Source organism: Chelon labrosus (genome assembly GCF_963514085.1).
Source record: "Chelon labrosus genome assembly, chromosome: 17".
Classification (NCBI taxonomy): Eukaryota; Metazoa; Chordata; class Actinopteri; order Mugiliformes; family Mugilidae; genus Chelon; species Chelon labrosus.
The window spans coordinates 5,509,209-5,530,830 of NC_140350.1; the positions used below are offsets into that span (position 1 = coordinate 5,509,209).

The following is a 21,622-nucleotide window of genomic DNA, read 5'->3' on the forward strand; positions in this document are numbered from 1 at the left end:
GGATTCACCACAGCCCGGCAACACAATGGATGAGCCGCTTCTGTTTCATTTACCCGGAGACCAATTAGCCCACCTTAATGAGGTGCTGGGATGCAAGATACTGCAAGCTAAAAAGGCGGAAGGCTGCGTTTAATCCGTCTGCGGATCCTATTAGCTTGCAATGGCTGTGGCGGGGATATGCAACTGGATAGGGAATAACGTGCCTTTTTATTTTGTGATATTTTCCTTATTTTGTGGCCTTTCCTTTGGACAGTTGCGTTATTCTATTTCTGAAGAACTGGAAAATGGGGCACTGGTTGGTGATCTGGCGCATGACTTGGGGCTGGATATTCGAAAGCTCGCCACCCGAAAAATCAAGATAACCTCCAACAGTGGCAAACGGTACGTGATTGTCAACCCCAAAAATGGGAAATTACTTGTCAATGAGAGGATTGACAGGGAGGCGCTGTGCGATTTATCCAGCACCTGCCTCATTAATCTGGAGGTGATGGTTGAAAATCCCACTGACGTGCACCATGTCGAGGTGGAGATTGTGGATGCCAATGACAATGAGCCCCAGTTCCCCAGAGACGAGTATCAACTGGAAATCACGGAATCTGCTTTGCCTGGTTCTCGTTACCCTATTGAAAACGCCCAAGACCCAGACATTGGGTCCAATTCCGTCCGCATGTATCAGCTTAGCACAAACGAGCATTTCGCGCTGGTGTCCAACAAACCCTCCCTAAACACAAAGCACATCGAGCTTGTGCTCAAAAAGCCCGTTGATCGCGAACAGACGCCTTACCACCAATTAATTCTAAGTGCTGTGGATGGTGGGACGCCAGAGAAAACAGGGACGGCCAAAATCAATGTCCGTGTCCTGGACTCAAACGACAACGTCCCCTTGTTTGACAGCTCTGTGTACAAGGTGAAGCTGCGGGAAAATTCCCCCAAAGACACCCTGGTGATTAAACTGAATGCAACAGATCTGGACGAGGGAACAAACGGAGAGGTCTATTACTCTTTCAGCAGCTACACTCCGGAGAGAGTGAGGCAGATGTTCAGCATGGACACTAATACAGGAGAAATAAGAGTGAGGAGCAATGTTGACTATGAAGAGACCAACTCTTATGAGATGTACATTCAGGCGATGGACAAGGGCCCTGGGGCCGTGGCAGCACACTGTAAGGTGGTGGTAGAGGTGGTGGACGTGAATGACAACGTCCCTCAGATAGTGTTGTCATCTCTGTCTAGCCCTGTGAGGGAGGATGCCCGTGCAGACACAGTTGTGGCCCTCATTAGCGTTACTGATCGAGACTTTGGCGCCAACAAGCAGGTGAGCCTAGAGATCCCAGCAGGCCTTCCGTTCAAGATCAAGTCATTCAGAAACTACTACACTCTGGTTACCTCAGCCTTCCTGGACCGCGAGACCACTGATGCCTACAATGTCACTCTGAGTGCCACAGATGGAGGAAATCCTCCTCTATCCTCCCAGAAGACCATCCAGGTGGATGTGGCTGATGTTAATGACAACCCGCCACGATTTGAACAGACTTCATATACAGTATATGTGGCTGAGAACAATGCCCCCGGGGCTTCTTTGTGTACTGTGAAAGCTCAAGATGCAGACATCAAAGAGAACGCACGCATTACCTACACAGTGCTCAATGACAATAACCATGGCATTCCTGTCACCTCGTATGTGTCTGTGAAGGCTGATACAGGGGAGGCTTATGCCCTGCGAGCCTTTGACTATGAGTCACTGAGAGAGTTTCATTTCCAGGTCAAAGCCCAAGATGGGGGCATTCCTCCGCTCAGCCGTGTCGCCACTGTCTACATCTATGTAATGGATCAGAATGACCATGCACCGCTGATAGTCAACCCTCCTGGCAATGGCACGCGCTCCTTGGAGACGGTACAAAAGAACGCAGAGCCCGGTGCCTTGGTGACCAAAGTGGTGGCGTACGACGCAGACGCTGGTCCAAATGCTTGGCTGGTGTATGTGATGGAGACGGCCACCGACCTGGACTTGTTCAAAGTGCACGAACATACCGGGGAGATCAGGACCACTCGGAGGATCCTGGAGGACAACTCCACCTCCTTTGCTCTGACTGTTGTTGTGAAGGACCATGGCCAGCCCACTCTCTCCTCCACCGCCACCATCAATGTTGCTGTTATGGAGGTGCCACCAAAAGTGGCCCCCGACCCCAAGAGGATCATCCGACCTCACAGCACGCTGCTTTTCTCCAACGTGACCCTCTATTTGATCGTAGCTTTGAGTGCCACAACCTTTGTTTTCCTGGTCACCGTCGTGGTGCTGGCCATCGTCCGCTGTCACGCCTATTGCACCCAGCCTGGGTCCTGCTCCCCTTGCTGCGTGTCACAGAAACCCCCTCCAGATGGTGGGAGCAGCAGCGTGAGTGCTGGCGGGGGAGGCGGTGGTGCGGCCGGGGGACAACCCAATAACAATGTGGTGCTTCGCAGAGACCTCAAAGTGGAGCCTCACTACATTGAAGTGCGCGGGAATGGCTCCCTAACGAAGACTTACTGCTACAAGACCTGCCTGACAGCCACCTCTGGCAGTGACACTTTCATGTTCTACAACACAGGACGACCCATCAGTGGCACTTGGGGCAGTGGCGCCGACCGTTTCTTCACCAGTGGAAGTGGATTTGTACGGAGACTGAGCATGCCTGATGCCTCGCTGCAAATATGCCCAGAGGTGCGTCATACATTTTTTATGTTAACTGTAAAGTCATTAATCATTATGCTCACACATCAAGGCACTATATGTACTATTTATTTCGTATTGCAAACAATAGTAAACCTAACTTTTCATTGTATTTCTTAAATCTTTTGTAAGTATTATTTTGCTGCAGCAGGGAGTTGACATCCCTGTGTGTCAAGTTCTATCCCCTCCTGCAGCAAATCGAATCCTCGCGACCCTTCACTCTCTTTGTTCAGTTCCCACTTGCGCTGTGCAGTCACTCAGTTCAGACCAGCTCAGCACTCGTACCGAATTAGCGTCAGTCCTGATGCTTTTCAAGGCTCCCGTGTTATTTCTGATGATTCAGAGATTTGTGTTTCAGTTTGAGGTTGTCATCACATCTACTCAGGAACAGGTCATGTATCATCTCCACGGCTGGCTCACACTCTTTGCATGTGGGGCTGACTTGTGTCTGTGTGTGTGTGGGAGTGTGTGACTGAGTAAAACTGAACTGAGCAGCTGGGGTTAATTGACTTCATCAGAGACACTGCAAGACTAGTTGTGGATACATTTAGTATGAATGTGTCCATACAGCTACATGATATGTCTATTTTTTTGGATGTGTGAATTTTACCTACTGTGTCTACACTATGAATGATTTAATGTGATTTCAAAAAAGTGTCCAGTTCAGAATCTGCTTTTCTTAGCACACATGCACTATTTGTGCTGCTCTTAAATCATGTTGAAATCATCATTTAATCTTAAGGAGTCCAACTATGAACACAGATTTCTTCTGATTTTACAACTGAGAAGCTAGAGAGGAAATATTGCTGTGATATAACCTTTTAATGAGGTTAGTCCATGCAGCTGCAGCACAAAGCAGAGATTGCACAACAGAGGGCATTTATATCAGTGACCTCACAGCCCCATAGCTGCTTGTCTAATCGCTAGGCCACAGACCCCATGTCTACAGGGAGAACAAAATATGCAGCTAAATAAATCTATGGCGGTCTTCTGCAACAGATGACACTTGACTGGCTCAAACTTGACTAGTCTGATTCTGAAGTACAGAGTCTAGAGCACAGGAAGCCCATTCTGTAATTGGAATGGCAGAGTACTTGATGGCAGCCACGAATAGATTCTGGGATAACTGGCTGTACCAAATCCACACAATTTATCTATCGATACATCTTTGATAAAATGGATGGAGCAATTTGGTCTGGATTTGGTGAAATGCACACTTTGAATTGGAACAGTACTTGGGTGAAGGATGATGTTCCACAAGTCCACAAAAACACAAAGACAGACAAGAATGCATGGTGATAAAGAGCCTTTTTCTGTTGTTGACAATCAGGACAATTAAGCACTTGCAACACTGAAAGACCAGCAGGGGTGTAGAGAGGCATCACAAGACTCCTAAGTTTGGGAGGTTGCCTGAATGCATCTTCTTAATTATCAGGTGCCAGTCACTGGTACATTAGTTATTAAAAAAAATAATCTTTTACCCAGACAAGCGCAGCAGTGTAAATTAAATTAACCTCAAGCCTCTGTTCCTTCGCCCTGCAAATTAGATTCACTTACAGAGGCTGGGTACACCAGCAAAAAATACTCCCCCCAGAATTGAACTGAGGAACATAATGTGCCATCTTTATCTGGGACACTTGCAGCTGCCTGAGCAGGTTTGTGTCTTAAACACAGCTTTTCTGTGTTTCCTTGAGGTCCATGGATCCAACCCTTATGATGCAGACAGATGTTAGCGTTAGCTGTTCACAGTCATTTCCTGCTGTATTTGTGTACAATACCCATTCATGAGGAAAACAACGACGAAAGAGTCAGGCGTGATTAATGGCCGTGAAAGACGATCTTATTAAAAATAATTTCCGTATGAGGTTCATGTGGTTCATTGGACTTAAAAAGTTTTGGCGTTTTCAGAGGCAAATGAACACGAGTCCTGGCAGCACTGACATGGAGAATATTTCCAGCATTTTAAAAACTACAGCTCAGCTCTATTGAAACGAATGTAGGGTCATTTGAAATACCTAAACTGTTAACTCAAATTAAAAATTTTCTCCATGAAACATCTAGATATCATATTGCTGATCAGTTTTAGTAAAAATACAGGAGATATATTCAAAATAAGTGTCCACTATTTAATGAGTATGAGAAAGTAGAATAGAGCATTAAAGATAAAGAAAGATTAAACATCATCATCCTAAACATTTACAATATCATCAAGCAATATCTTGTATGTTACACTGGCCCAATACAGGCCAGAGACAGAGGATGTGGTTGCCCTGGCGATGATGGCTCTTGCTTATTGGATTTTAAAACGCAATAATTTACCAGAGGCCTGCTGGGAATTTCAAGCACTCAGCGCAGGTTCATCAGGAGCAGACAGATTTACTCCAGCTGCACACAAACACATACACATCAGTCTGTGCATACACCCCAGCACTCAGGCAAAAGCCATAACTCTCACAGCTCTCATGCACATTTATAGAGTCACTGAGTGAGCGACTGTCCAAAAACTGTCAATATGGCTTTCAGTCATTGCCTTTTTTAAAATCCTAGCGTAGTTATCAATATGTATGTGCGTGTGTCTGTGTGTTTGCTTGCAATCTGGGACACAAATGCTGTGTTCCTTATCACGTCCAGAGCTGGGATGTGTATCATGACTAATTGATGAGACCGTGGCCCAGCCTGGCTCTACACAGTATGAGATCAAACTAAACCCACTCTCTTCCTCCCTCTCTTTCTTTTCTCCTCTCCTTTCTCTCTACCTCTTGCTCGCTCAGCCAAAAGCCCCGAATGCTGACTGGCGATATTCTGCGTCTTTGAGGGCAGGGATGCAGAGGTAAGCATTTTCCATCCTTAACTCTTGTGCAACTTCTGATCATCTAGGAAGAGTTCCACCATTTTTATCCCAGTCATGCTGTCTGCATTTGATCTGCAACATCACAGTTGCCCTTTATATCACTCTTGCAGCTGTAGGCAAAATAGTTATTGACACATTAGACCTCCTACAGATACACACACCCTCAAAATGACCTCTATGAATATGTTGTTTATTTAAAAAAACAGACACTGCAACACAATACTCCTGCTCACCGTTTGCCATTTTCAGAAATGACTGCAAGAGCCCCTCAGCATTAGTTTGAACCTCAGCCCTGTCCTCTTCCTTTGGGAAAAAAAAGGCATGTTCAGCTCCATCAGTGGCTGCATAGCCCCTCTGCCTCTGCAGTGAAATACTATATAGGTCATCTACATTCTGAGCGTCGCTTCCCTCGCTTACAGTCTTTAAGCAGGAAGCATGAAGGACAAATGAGCTGACGATGACCTTTCTCAGATTATCAGATGCATCAGTGTCTGCGTGTAGAGCAGCCCTGCATGCACACGTGTGTCCGGAGATGAGGGGAGAAGTTGTGAACACAGACAGCAGAGGACATTTTGACATGCCTTCCGCAGGCCTTACTGCTACACGAAATTCCAATAATAGACTGTTCCAAAGACGCACCGATACATCGATCAGCCACATCATTAAAACCACCAACCGGTGAAGTGCATAAACATTGATGGTCTCATTACGATGAAATGCTCTTCTTAGAAACCTGGATCCTGGTGTTGACATTGATACATTACTTACATACCACATACCACCACTTGAACACTGTTGCAGACAAAACACAGCATCATGGTAACGGCATGGTAACCATCATGGCAACGGCAAGGGGTGGTGCTTGCATCCTGGTGCTGTCATGTTTAGGTGGTGAGGTAGGACTAAAACAAAATAACTTTAACAAAAATGCACAAAAATGAGAACAAAAGGCGCGATACAAAATCTCTTGAAACTGTGAATTCCAAGGGGTAGAACAGAAACATGAGAATACAACAAGCGGGTAGCAAAACAGAAAACACTCAGTTGAGAAAACTTCACAGAGGAGACCTCTCAAAGCTACCAGCACAGACAACTTGACAAAGGATAAAGGGAAAGGCAAGGAGTGTATAAGCACACGTGGCAGACTGATGACAGAGGTGAAATTAATGAGGATGGAGCACACAAGTAGAATCCAATCGACCAATCAAAAGTCGGAAGACAAGACAAGAAACACCAAGTAAGAACAGGAAACACAAGAAAAACTAAACAGAAAATATTCAAGGTCAATGCCGTGTCCATGGTAGTCACTTTTGGCAGTGGACAGGGGTTTGCTCTGCAGCTATGCAGTCATATACGCACAAAGAACTGTGCTGTTCTTGTTAGAGAACATTGAACTGAGGAGGATCATCTACAAAAAAAAGGTTGAATTAAAATAGCACTTACAAACCTACACCTCACAGTTTCATTTGACGATAATCAGGTCAAAAAAGTTATGTTAAAAAAGGAAATTAAGTCGAATATAAGGACAGCTGTTACATCAGGAACTAATTAGTTTCCCCTCCACGTGCCTCCACTTTGTACTAAATTTTCATAATTTCATGCTCACAATGCTTACTGCTCACTCGTGCAGTCATCTGCTCTGTCTAAGTTTGAGTTAATTGGATATTAGTGTTAATTTCTGTGGTGTGCTGGGGATCATAATGCGCACATGTCATCAAGTTACTGCAACACGACATGGATTACCATAAATCATCACTGCGATTTGCCGCTGCCATCTCGGAAATGGCAACGCCTGTAACACACGCAGACAGAGAGATGGCTCACATTAACACTTAACCCCGACGCGGGCACGCTGTAATGTATCACAGCACACACAGCATGTAGCACCAACGTTACTGACCCATATTCCTGGTGTAGTCAGTCAGTCAGAGTAGTATTCAGCAGCCCTATGTCCTCACACATACATCGGCACTATTGTAAAATCCTGAAACTTGCTCGGAATGTACATGGCCATCTTTTATTCATTGGAAATCAACATAATGTGTGTTGCAGTTTGAGCTAGGGCTGCATTGCAGAGGCTCCAGTCAGCCTAGTCTTCCCATACAGTAAGCCTTATATTCATTATGGATGAGGGAAAGAAATCTGGCTTACTATCAGTATTTGCAAAGATACATTAAAACACTCCATCCAATAAACACTGAAATAATGCCATTTTCCTATTAACACCTCTAAATCCCACCAAAACACAATATACTGTATTTTCTATTGTTTGAGGCATACAATATATGATGTCTTGGGGACAGTTTTTTTATTAATATTTCTATACATTGGATGTGGTGGCCGTGACCTATTATACAGAAAATTATGATAAAATAAAATGTAGGTGTGCAACAATATCACCTCAAAATACTTACACCATGCTTATGGTGCACAGACACAGATGTTTGTTGTGCATCATTGATACTGAAATTCATGTTCTTTTCTTCCTACTCGTTAAATTTACATAAAACCAGACCATTTCAAACAAAAATGTCCAATTATAGATGTTAAGTATTACTAACAGCGTGTCATGTGTTACACAGAAGCAACAAAATTTGTGAAATATACTAAAGATACTGACCTTACTGTCGTAAACTTGGTCAGGTTTTAGTGGCACCATTTCCGTGGTAACTGGCATTGGCACATATGTTGAGCCAGTCCGTTCACAGTGATGCTACCATAGCTCCACTGATGCTGGCACTACAAACAGGATAGTAACAGTGCAGAATAACATGGGAACTCACTATAAAGTGAGATATTAAGGGAGTCCGGATGGACAAACTTAAACTTAAACTCTTACCTTAAGACTGTTTTTATTAATCCTGATCCACAGCAACCAGAAAATGACTAGCATTTTCAAGGAAGCCATGATATTACTTGCCACATTAGTTTCAGGCCAATATTGGTCATCCCAGGAGACCGAATAATGGTTGATGTTGAAGTTTTTTTCTCTCTAACTCATTGTTTGGTGTTATGGTGTAGCCCGAATGTTTAAAAATGTTGAATGTGTTTCAGTTCTGTTCACATGGAGGAATCTTCCGTGATGCAGGGAGCCCAAGGGATGCTGGTCCAGAATTGGCCCACCGTATCCAGCGCTGCAGGTGAGTGGAAGCAATCTTAAAACATGTGTCACACCATGTGTTCGTCGACTGTATGAACAAGTAAACAACAAAAACAGCACACACCACCCAACTAATATCAATGGTAGTGGATACAAATGCTCATCTCAACATTTCTATGTAAAACAACTAAACGTCTTAGATGAGAACATCAATAATTGTCTCATGTCGACACACTATATATGGCCCTGTTCAGACCTGGTATTAAGATGTGTCCTGAGTCATCAGATCACAAATGGCTAGCTTTTGATACTGATGTGAACGCAGCTAAGATGCACTGAAAATGCATTTCAGAGCCTATCCATTTGATCCTATCCAGACCAAATTTAGAGGTGGTCTGGACTGCTTGTGACCCGATTCCTTTCATAGTCTGAACATACTACGTGTCCTGGCCACATTGATGGTCCACCTACTCAACTGACATCCTAGCAAAAGCGCCGTAACAGATGTCTGTTCTAACCTGATGCAGTCAGACACAGTTTCCATCACAGAGTCTGGTAAGCGCCATTATATTATGGGGCGTGTTTCAACTGCAATTGGATAGTCTCACAACCAGTCAGAGCCATTTTGTTGTAAACTAATTCAACTCTGATGATGTGCATGACTAAACTGCTGTAATTCTAACACCGCGTAAAGCCCGTACAAACTAATTGATTGGCCCAGCAGATCTTTGCTGGAGCACAATCAGTTCCCAGCGGAGATGTTTCATCCCAACTTTCTGCCACAAAAAAATTTGCTGTGGAAGGTGACGTGGCTTATAAGCTATGTCTGGTCATTGGTCGGAAGAGCCTTTTAATATCTTTTGTTCTTAGAGATGTTAACTAAATAATAAATAAGTCTAAACAATAATTAACTCATTGAATTACTGAACCTAAGTAGACTAGGTGTCATTCCGTCAGATTTGGCATGTGGTTAGATAGCGCTGTCTTCCTGTTGATGCATGCAAAGTAGCCATGTGGAGTTAGGTTACATATTTTTTCAAAAGTGCCCAATGCATACAGCATTACTGGAGATTTTTCACTGTTGCAGACAGCACAACTCAGCATATAGAAGCTTCCAGGGTCCCAGAGAGACTGCAGAGATTAATAAAAACTTGCACAATTTGTATCATATCTTCATTTTTGAGGCGCGCACACAACAAACATCGCTGTTACAGTCGGATGTTTCGACTAATTTTTTTGATACAGCAGCTGTTACCAAATGAAGTCTGCATCTATTCGCACGAAGAGTGCAAAACTGTGACTGGATCTCAAGTAGCAACCCGAAACGTGTGAACACATGTTCTCAAAGCTGGATGTGTGATCTAGCTTTCATTCAGGGCTAATGTTAACACTAGGTCTTATGATGCTGCATCCACAAGACAGTTAGTTTAGCTTAGCATAAAAAGCACGTGTTTACGTTTACCTCACAATCTCAATAGCTGAGTGATTTTATTTGTACATAAAAAAAAAAATATGAAAAACCAAAACTTCTTTTTACATTTTATTGTGTATACCCTTAGACTCCCTGTTTCAAGTCTTCGCCCCAAGCTAAGCTACAGTCTGCTGTCGATAGATTTATGTGTAGTGTACAAACATGAAAGAAATATCAATCTTCTCATCTAACTCTTAGCAAAGAATATGCATATTTCTCAAAATGCCACTATATATTTAATTACCCATATATGGAGTAATAGAACAACTCAGGTGTCATCTAATGTCACCTCACCTGGTGCCAATTCTCCCTCATATGGTACATTTAATTCCTTTACATTTATTTACATTTACTGGGCTTTTCACATGATTGAATCGATGATGATGTTGATGATGTACATTCATACGGTGACTAAGTTGAAATGCCAAAAGCCTAGGGCCCTTATGTAGAGCTGCAGATATCTAACTGTGAATGCAATGAATGCAACAACAAGTAGCATGAAGAGCCACGGACTGAAAAAGGCAGCTGTTTTTAATATGAAATGAGTGGGTGGCAACACTGAAAATATGTTGCAACACGGCCCGTGTGTAAAGACAACTGGCTCGGCTCAGAGCTAATGACTGAATGAACATTTGGGAGTACTTTTGTGTCTCCAGAAGCACGGAAATGGGTGAAAGGCTGTTGTAACTAAGATTTCACAACAGTGTTTGGAACATTGTGAACCTCCTTCTGTCAGCCCAGCTTCCATTCATTGATTTTCTGTCTAGCTGCAGGAATTAGAACATACATAGAGACTTGAGGGTGAAGGGTAGCATCACAGTCAATCTCTCTGTGAGTCAGCGATAGAATATGTCTTACTGTGTGTATATATATATACATATGGGTTTTTAACCTCAGTGTAAAACAGTGCTGGACAATTGTTTGAGATACCACCTATACCCATTGCCACTGTCCCTGGACCAGCTTGCAGCAGAGAAATGTGCACATTTCCCAATGGCAGATGGAAATAATGTACAAACTCAAATATTGTCTTTAAGAAGAGTGCACAACATACTGCAGTGCATTCAAAGGTGCACTGTTTCTTTGGGAAATAAAGAATGGCTCAGTGCTAAGCCATACACATGTACAAGATTGCAAGTTGATCCTCTTTATTATGCATCAAGAGGTGGGGCCTTTTTTGTGACACATTTTCATGTCTGCAGTGAATTGTTATCACGATGAAGTTGTCTGACACGCTGCATTGCATCTAAATGCAGCACCCTCAAAACTACATTTATGTAAGTGACCCATGGCACAGATGAGGAGACATTTGTCTAATGCCAGAGGGGGAGACGAGCTATTATCGGTAAAAAGAGAGAGAACATGAGAAAAAGAGAGATCCGGTGAATTAAAAGCTGTTTTGGAGAGAAGAAGAGTAGAGGAGACGTACAGGGGGATGGAGGAAAAAAAAGAGAGGTGTGGGGGGATGGAGAGAGAGAGAGAGAGAGAGAAAGGTTAAGAGGATTGGCAGGTTCCTGCAGTAGTGTTGTTGCTAGGAAACGCCATGTGACTTGTTGCCTGGCAACACTGTCTAACTGAGAGATTGCTGCAGCAGCCGCACCCTCCATCAGCAGGAGTGGGCGAAGGCAGTTTCCATGGCAACCGGTCATATCTTTGAATGGAATATTTAGAGGAGGAGAGGGACTCGGCAAGGGCAGGTATTAAAAAGAAAAAGAGGACAAAGTGGTGGAAAAAATGACAGAACACATGGTTTATGTGTGTGCATTTTGTGCAGAAAACATATTACGTGCTGCATATATTTTGCACAAGCTCTACAAGACTGTCAGATATATGCATGTGCTACAATCCACAAGAGGGATTCATATTAGATGGAGCAGCGTCTTGGACTAGACAGAAAATAACATAGCCTATTTTTAAATGTAGGACATCAGGTTATATGAAATGAGGCTTCCAACACCCACACATCCACATTAGGTGTCATGGCAACCAAGGAGCTACACTGACCTGCTTACCAGCACTTACACCATAATCCATTTCCGACTGCTGTGAAATATAGGCTAAAATAAAGCAGCAGCAGAGACTTGTCAGAGAAACAGCGGCACTGAGGAAACAAAGATCCTCATAATTGCCAATCTGTGACCTGACCCGCAGGTTGTGAACTCATTTTTCGCATGCGCACGCACACACACAGGAAGCAATATGTCTGATTAATACCTGGGTCCTTATTGTAATTAACAGTGTCAGGGGTTTGGATTTGTCACAGCAGTGCAGGAAGCCCTGGGATGTCCCAAGACACTGAGATAATATTCACTTGATTAGATGCTGCACAATCAGTTGACATTTAATCTCAGTTGGATATGAACTGCTTTAATCCCACCTGGTGTACATATGCCAGAACTGCTAACAATGTTGATGGGAGTGTGTATTTTCTTGACGGCAGGAACACAGTCATTATTAAAGTTCAGTTGCACACGTTTATTAAGTCGACGGTAAATTCATCAGAATTAGTTAGGTTGTTGTAAAATCCAATGCCGTCTCAGCATTCATGTGTCACAGAGGAGAGACCTTTCCACTTGAAATTGATTGATCAAACCCATATTTATGAACCACTTCAGTCTTGACCTTTCATTTCCAAACTGTCAACCTCACACATAATCCAAGAGGCCTGGTAAACATGGTCTCACAAGCTACATATGTAGAGGACATTCTGAGACGTTCATAAGAGTGTTAAAAATGTGAAAAATATTCCTTCTAGGTACATTTAAAAGGTGCATTTGGAACAGCAGCACAATTCACTGCATTACCAGCTTGATAGGCTCATTCACATGCTGCTTCACAGTATTTAGCACATTTCCTTTAACACATCAGCTCAGTTTATTTTAAGCGCTGTCCTCCTCCACATGAGACGCGGTCTTCCTCCCCTAACCACTGATACCAGTTAAATGCATACTGTAGGACTTATTTAAATTAGCACAAGCTCTTCCGGGGCTTAATACCCAGATTAAACAGACACAGACAGACCATAGCATCAAATGTCATAATCCTGGAACTGACTATCATTACGGTATTAGAGCAGCAACACGACTAATGGTGAGATAAGATGATAGCATCAGACACTGACTAATTATTCAACAAGCTCAATTAGCTCCTAGTGACTCTTTTTTTTTTTCTTTAACAAATTGCACTTGAAAATTGCTTAAGAGACAAAAACATATAATATAAACCAAACAAATTTTCACACTAGCCATACCTTATGGTCTTCTAGTCATCCACATGCTCATTATTCCACGTAGTTAACAATGAATACTTCTATTTTTGCGTGTAGATAAGAAATGATTTGTGTCTTGTGATTTAGCTCTTTCTTGTCACAATTGTATGTTGCTATTTTAGTACATGCAACTACAATGCATGACCTCCGCTGCTATATTAAAAATACCAATCCTTTTCCAGCATCTTATTTTCTTAAATTAATATCTAATCAATTTGAAATGAGTTGTGAATCAATGAAGTATCATCTCGCTCTATATTTTTTATATGCTCTTAGCAGGAGTGGTTAAACAGAGCAATAATGCACGGCTAGCTATTGACCAGTGTCCATTACATTGGCTCTTATTATAGCCTGTGCATGTCATTTACTCTCATATTCATTTAACTCATCGTGGGGACACTGTGAGTACACACGGCACGCATCTTCAAAATAGTGTACTTCCCGATGGGACGGTGGTTGAAACCGTTTCAGCACTCCAGCAACGTCAGAAATAGCCCACAAAGACAAATCAAACAGAATCTTTTTGCAAGGGCCTGTGTTTGATCTAAATAAAATCCAGACTGAAAGTAGGTCAGTGCAGAGGGAACTGGTGTGGGCCTGAGAGCACCGTGTCTGCAAAACCCGCCCACCCCCATCTTCCTTACTGCCTCGCTCTCACTCTTGCAGTCTCTCTCTTCGTCAGCCGCTTTCCTCTCTCCTTTTCATTCTGGAACGAATGACCTTTTGACCTTAACAGCTATGTCGGATTCTCACTTTTCATGATGATTCTTCTGTATAGAGATGCCTCCTTTCAATTTTTCCTCCTTTTTGTGCCATTTTTTCCTACTTGCTATACGGGTTCCTTTGGCTTGCACGTCAGTGCTTGCGCGTTTAAGGTTAAATCCCTGTCTCTGGCTTCCTGTGAGAGTAGGATTATGCTGCTGCTATCATCCAAATACAAATACAAATCACACTGCCAAGTTAAACATCCCAGTGGTTTGAAGGTTAGTCCCAGCCGGTCTTCCCTCCTATGATCTTGGCTGACTTGCTGTCCTGAAAATATCCATTCCCTGTGGCTATTGCACTATTGTTAGGCCATTGACTAAATAACAGCATCTAAGAAAAGAACAACAGTTAATAGCAGATGAGGATTTAATGAAGTCCAGGTCAGAATGCTGCTCCTACCAACAACAATCACAAGGATCAAAATCACTGTGAATTTGAAAAGCAAAAGGATGTAACATTTTGATAAATGTGCCAATTTGCTTTCTTGACTGCTGCATGGTAAATTATGTGGCTTGCCAGGAAACAAAGGGAAACAGTGAGCCCACCCTCATTCTCAGGGCGTCGAAGACTGCCATTTTGTCAAAGCCGTCCGCGTCGCAGTGATACAGATGAGGTGCACTTCGTTGTCTGTGCTGTGACTCCTGGGATTTGCAGTTCACTTTGATATCAATTCACCTGTGGCGATATTCGATGCCGTGAGAGCGTAGTCAAATGTTCTGTGCTGATCACCACTTCTAATTTTCAAACAATGACATGTTTGCATTCTAACGTCTGATCTATTTTAAATCAAAACCCTCACCTATTTTTTTTTTCATATCTAAGTAGTTTTAGAGCCTAAATATGTAACCAATCTCTTGGGTGACTTATATTTCAATCGCTCTTCCATCTGTTTCAAACTGCAAACAATCGTATATCTCATACGACCTGTTAAATATTCACGGGTCAGCTAATTGCAAACCCAGGGCACCGAGGCACCAAATAGCACCTGGTGCATATCTGTGAAACATCAGTGGCTTTGACAAAACAGCAGACTATTTCTTGGATGGAATCAACATTTTCAGGAAATAGCATATTTACCAGCCAAACAAGAGAGTGCTGTTGATAGCCTTATTTTACTCCAGGCAAGAAAGCAAATACTGCACAAAATGTTGGACTATTCCTTTAACAAAGCAAATCAATGTCACGAGTGTCCAAGTTTGACATGATTTCTTTTTTTATTTTCCATCTTACTTGTGTAGATGGGGAAGGTGGTGGAGAGCTTTCGCCTCCAGTGGGCGCTGGCGTGAACAGCAACAGCTGGCACTTTAGATACGGTGCTGGACAAAGCTACGGTCCTCCTCAGCCCCTGAAACCTGGAGAGATTCCTCCTGAAGCCTTCATCATCCCTGGATCCCCAGCCATCATTTCTATCCGCCACGACGCGGGCCCAGTGGACGACAAAGGTGACTTCATAAGCTTCGGCAAGAAGGAGGAGGCCAAGAAGAAGAAAAAGAAGAAGAAGGACAAGAAGGACAAGAAGGAGAAAGGAAAGGATGACGGGGGTGATGATTAGAGAAAGGGTCGAAGCTGAGCTATCAACAAACTACCATCCCATTTTCAGAGCCAGAAAAATAAGCCAAATGCATATTGTAGAACCAATATGAACCATATTTGCATAGACATTGTACAGAGGCAAAATCCTCATGAAACCAGGCCTGGATCATCCACATCATGCAAACTTGCAAAACAAATGTTTCGCTCTTTTTCTTGGTCCATATAGCCAACTATACTAACTTTGGCCTCTCAAAGTCTAAGGTTCATGGTAAACAAATGTACCTAAAGGTTGGACCAAATTAAAACAGAAAGCTTTATTGGTTTAGATTAGCCTTTCTGTAATCTGCTGCCCAATTCCCCCAACCCCCTTGCCCCAATTTGTATAATAATAATAAAAAAACAGCACCTGAAAAGGTGTAATATTTGTATCGGACCATTCGAAGGCAGCCAGTGTTGTCATCTCTGGCCCTCCTTCTCTCTGGCTTGCGGAAAGTGAAGTGAAAGCCAACCTAAATAAAAAAACAAAACAGAGGCTTTTGTCTTCGGTATCATGGAGGCCTTGTAGAAATTCAGATGTTGTGGTCTTTTGTAAAAAAAAAAAGGATTTAAAAAAACTGAAAAAGTGACAACAAACAATATGCGTACCATAAGATTAGCACCTTTAAGAGAATGAGCTGGCTGAAAGATGCTGGACCACGCTCGAAGAAAGAGCTCTGTTTCAGTGTAACATAGCACATAGCAGAGGCTGAGGACCTGGACTGGGTTGCACCAACTATGCGCGAGTTTGTTCCAAGGTTAGTTTAGAGAGTAGTGGCGTCTCAACTGCTAGTACATTTGCAATTAGCACGTTACTGAATGATACAATGGGTGTCAAGGGGAGAGTTCTAACGCTGTATCTATTTGTAACATTAAGATTTAAGTAGCCAATCAGTAATAGCATTATCTTGTGGATGGGTACAAACCAACTGGATTTGTAACTAGACTGGCATAAAAATTGGTAAATAGAATCCATATTTGACTCTTAAAGGACAATACTATTTTTTTGAATGTTTCAGTCCACTCTCTAGAAATGATTTTGTACTTTTATACCATTTTCCAAAGCACACCATTATGTTTTAGGATGTTTTCTTTGTTCCTTCCTGGCGGCTGTTTTTTGGTTGTTGTTTTTTTTGTGCTACAGCACAAAAGCACAGAGCTGAGACTCAGAACCCAAACTCCAAGTGAACATCTGGTTTTATGGTTGTTTCATTTTCGTTTTCACGTGGTAACATACCAACTTCATCATCAACCTGATCTAATCTGAGCCAAATCAAGCAGGTACCTAATGCCGTATCTGAAGCAAGTCTCAGCACGTTCATTTTTGTATTTTTATGTCAAACAAATGGGTGTCAGATTTCGCACGATGAAAGGGAAGAGGACAAAATGGAAGATGAGAAAAGGCAAATGTGCAGAAAATGGACAGAAACATTCAAAATCACTGCTATCGCCCTTCAAGTTGCAATATGGCACTGAATATGAAATATGCTGTGTGCAAAAAAAAATTCTACTTTGCTGTTAGTGAGTGCAGTCGTGTGACTTTGTATCATTTGCACCTGCTTTATTGCTTGCTTAATTATTTAGTCGTTACTTAGGGTTGCGTTACAAAAAAAGGTTTTGTGGTGCTGCTGCTTGTAATTTAGCAGTGGATCTGGATTAGTGGCTATTTCGGATATAACAAGGGAACCTACGTGAAGCTGATGCAACCGGCCCCTGGCCTTGCATCTTCTCTTGGAATATGGCACAGGTCAATGGGGGTCTTAATCCCACTGTGTATCAGCACTCCCAGTCTGACACACACGTTGCTGTACACAAACATAGACTCTCTCTGCCTCTTACTCACACGTACAAACAAGCAAATGCATACACCGTCTCCTCCGGTCTTATGACATACAATACATAGGAACACACACACGGATAATATAGTAAAAGAATATGCACCCCTTTCTGGAAAACTCTGAACTGCCATCTTTAATAAGGGAGTGTATTATATGGTTGGGAAGCAGGAACGTAGCTTGTCGCTTCATTTCTGTTCAAGCCTGATCCCTCTACTTCTGTCTTTGAATGTTAAGTAGTTGTTCTCCAAGCCCTGCACCACTGCCTCGACTGCTTCAGTGCTTGTAGGATTTGCTTGCCCGCTGCCTGCTTCCTCCCTCTGCTCCCGTTTCCTCAACTCCACACGGTTGGACAACATCTTTAAAGTCACTCTCCTTCATCGGACTGTTGTAGCACAGAAACATTTGTGTATTTGCATATTTACACACAAACACACACACACACGGACACGCGTAAGCGTACACAAGTACGTTGCAAACTCACATCTTTCAGCTGAGCTTATGCGCTGCAGCCAGGGTCCCTCCTCTGATTGCTCACTGTTGACAGCTCTGTCACATCTGGCATGGGTTGCGCACATTTGCATTGCGGGACCTGACAGGTTAGTGGAAAGTGAGATTATGCAGTTCGGGATATAATGAGACAAGATGGAGTGGCAAACAGTAGAGTCAGAAAATAGCAGCCATTGAAGTCTATTGCCAGTCCAGTTTGGAAGAAAAAGAAACTATTAGACTGGTGATTAGTCATATTGCAGGTTCTCTATTATTATGTGAATTGGGCAGAAAAGCAGTAAAAAGAGGTCAACAGTTGGCTTCAAAGGGGGAAAATGAATTGTGTGAAACACAGTTGTTTATGATGCACCAGTGAGAGGAAACTCCGTGCAACAATTAGCAGCTTAGAAATATCCATTGTTGTGCTTTATTGCTGGGCATAAACATCAGAAACGAGGCTGAGGGGGCGGTGATCCAAGTGTGAACTGTATTTGGCCCTGACGTTGTGAAACCAAGGTCTAGCATGGCTGAGAAAGGGTACTGGAACAGCATCAACATGATTAAAAGTGTCACCTCAGTGTTCCTTTTTTTAAAGACCATCGTATTACCGTATCACCATAGGGGTATATAGGTGCTGCTATCCGGCTCAATCCCTACCCATGCTCACGAGTCCTTTCCCCTCCCCTTCCCCGTTCTTCAGGTGTACTTCTGTGCTGTCAGATCACCAAGTGGCTGTTTGCATGTTATAAGCAAAGGAAACAGATACTATATAGATACTATATATACATAGATATGTCTTTTCCACTGGGAAATGCGTATTGGATTCATATACCTCTGATACACATTCTCAAAGACCACTGAAAGACCCTCATTCCGCCATACATAAACACACAGTACATACAGCACATACAGATACGCTATTGCGAACAGTAACTTGTGGAAAAACCTAAAAGAATCACCTTTTTTATCCTGTTGAAAATGAATTTAATCTTCTAGATATACATAATGCTATTGTGTTATGCTATTAAAATGCCTTTTTTTCTGTTCTTACCCGTATGATTTTCACCGATGGGAAAATCAATCCTTAAACTTGTGTTAAGTTCTGAAACGATGACCGAACAAACACTATTGTGAAATTCATTTACTCACCCCTCAACCCATACCTATTCCTTGACCGGTAGAAGAAAAAAAAGGCAGAAAAAGAAGAAAAAAAAAGTCAAAATGCAAAAAAAAATACCTGTAATAAAAAAAAATATATAAAGTTGATGTATTCTCTGCTTGTGTATAGTGAATGTTCCTCAGTCTCTGGGCGTGGTGGCGAGTGGAGCACGCCAGTCGACTGTGACAGTGCAGATCTGTTAATAACTTTTTTGTACACCTGCTTATCATTGTAAAGGTGATACTAGTGGTTCTTATGATTTCCTCAATCTGGTAATGTGTTTTGTTAATAAGTCACAAATAAAGTTTTTTTCTTAAATATCTTAAACTGTGTTTTTGCTTTCAGTTCAGCTTGTTTTCACCTTCAGTAAACGTTTCAGTCATTTAATCCTGATTACACATTTTGTCCTTAATTTCCGCACAAGAATCAAGAAAATCTCCTTTTATTCTTAGCTTAACAGCATGTCAAAATGAAACTTAAGTCCAAAGACAAGATGAAACACAATTCAGCTAATCATGCTCTCCAGTCTCCTGGGTGATTTATACATCTATCATGCCTCCAGCTTCCTTTAGTATATTGTATCAAACTGCAAACACTCCTGTATGTCATAAGATCTGTTTAATACTGATGGGTCAACATAGCAACTAATTTGAAACCCGGAGCATTGAGGCACTGACACCGAAGGACATATGGTGCGTATCTGTGTGACATCATTGTCTTTGACAGAACGGCGCACTGTTTCTCGGATGGAATCAACATGTCCAGGAAGTAATATCTTTCCCGGACAAGCAAGAAAGAGCCTTATTCAACTCTCAGATTTAAAAAAAAAAAGGAACAAGCTAATCTCACAAAATGCTGAAATTTTCATTAAACAATGCAATTCAGTGTAATGAGAGTCAAGCGCTGACACAATTTCTTTTTTATTTTCCATCTTATTATGTAGATGGGGAAGATGGTGGAGACCTTTCGCCTCCAGTGGGAGCTGGAGTGGACAGCAAAAGCTGGCACTTCAGATATGGTCCCGGACAAAGCTACGGTCCTCCTCAGCCCTGACTCCTGGAGAGATTCCCTGTGGACGACAAGGGTGAATTCATAAGCTTCGGCAAGAGGAAGGAGGCTGACAAGGGAGATGATTAGAGGAAGGGTGGAAGCTGAACTATCAACTAACTAACTTAAAACTGAATTTAATCTTCTAGATATACTTATTGTGTTATGCTATTAAAATGCTGTTTGCTTTTTTCTGTTCTCACCTGTATGATTTTCACAGATGAGAAAATCATTCCTTAAACTTGTGTTAAGCTTTGAAACGATGACCGAACAAACACTATTGTGAAATTCATTTACTCACCCTTCCATATCTATTTCTTGCTCAGTAGAAACAGTAGTAAATAAAACAAACAACAACAACAAAAAAACCTGTAATAAAAAAATATATAAAGTTGATGTATTCTCTGCTTGTGTATAGTGAATGTTCCTCAGTCGCTGGGCGTGGTGGCGAGTGGTGCACCCTAGTCGACTGTGACAGTGCAGATCTGTTAATAACTTTTTTGTACACCTGCTTATCATTGTAAAGGTGAAACTAGTGGTTTTTATGATTTCCTCAATCTGGTAATGTGTTTTGTTAATAAGTCACAAATAAAGTTTTTTTTCTTAAATATCTTAAACTGTGTTTTTGCTTTCAGCTCAGCTTGTCTTCACCTTCAGTAAACTCTTCAATCCATGGGAGAGGGGAAAAGTGTGTGGCCCTCATCCAGGACATAACATAACTCACGGTTCAGTCGGCAGATAAACAGTCAGATGATGTGAGAAGTGTCAGAGTCTGGATAACAGTCAGCTGTAAATGGAACAAAAGTAAATGACACTGTGGCTGTCATGATAGAACAGTATTATATTGTCATAGTTGTTCTTATAATATGATTCCACTGGATGATTTAGGAATGCTGCATGAATACATGAAATTGTTTAGGGAGTAGACCGGAACAATCAAATCTATCTAAACTGAAACATTTTGTCCTTCCAGAATTAGTCCCCTCTCTTACTCTCCTCTTCAACTCATCTGGCCTTATGGCTGAGAACATGCAGCAATGCAGAAGTCTGACACGGGTCATTTAGAAAGCCTTTTGTGTTTGGAGTTTAGCTGGAGTTCAGCAACAAGAGCTGCGCATTTAAAGTTGGCTGGGATTCAAGGCTGCCACAGAGGGCTGGAAACTGGTTGACATGGGAGCTTCCTCCATTTGAGTGTGGAGTTTGCTTTTGTTGGATGGAGTGTGCTGATGTCTGTAGCGCGGGCTCCATCTGTCTGCAGACTGGAGAAATCATTTATATGCACCCCTGTTCACCCTCCACGAGTCCATATATATATAGCAGTGTAGACACCTACTGACAAAAACTGACCACTGATCCAC

At 42.3% G+C, this 21,622-nt stretch overlaps 1 protein-coding gene across 2 annotated transcripts; it reads left to right on the forward strand.

Annotated features, from left to right (window-relative positions):
- Window positions 1–53: 53 nt before the first annotated feature.
- LOC311502648 (protocadherin alpha-C2-like) lies at window positions 54–21,322 on the forward strand. Of its 2 annotated transcripts, none has more exons than XM_084564974.1 (4): window positions 54–2,701; window positions 5,482–5,540; window positions 8,616–8,701; window positions 20,161–21,322. In XM_084564974.1, exons 1-4 carry the CDS (start codon window positions 161–163, stop codon window positions 20,268–20,270), a joined length of 2,796 nt encoding a protein of 931 aa, XP_084421100.1. In that variant the 5' UTR covers window positions 54–160; the 3' UTR covers window positions 20,271–21,322. The 2 variants fall into 2 exon arrangements, with proteins under 2 accessions (XP_084421100.1, XP_084421099.1); XM_084564973.1 differs by lacking the exon at window positions 20,161–21,322 and adding an exon at window positions 15,404–15,953.
- Window positions 21,323–21,622: the final 300 nt, after the last annotated feature.

Coding starts and splice junctions, on each gene's coding strand:
- LOC311502648 (XM_084564973.1), top strand. CDS start 161: ATGGCTGTGGCGGGGATATGCAACTGGATAGGGAATAACGTGCCTTTT. Junction 2,702..5,481: donor CGCTGCAAATATGCCCAGAG/GTGCGTCATACA, acceptor TTGCTCGCTCAG/CCAAAAGCCCCGAATGCTGA. Junction 8,702..15,403: donor CACCGTATCCAGCGCTGCAG/GTGAGTGGAAGC, acceptor TTACTTGTGTAG/ATGGGGAAGGTGGTGGAGAG.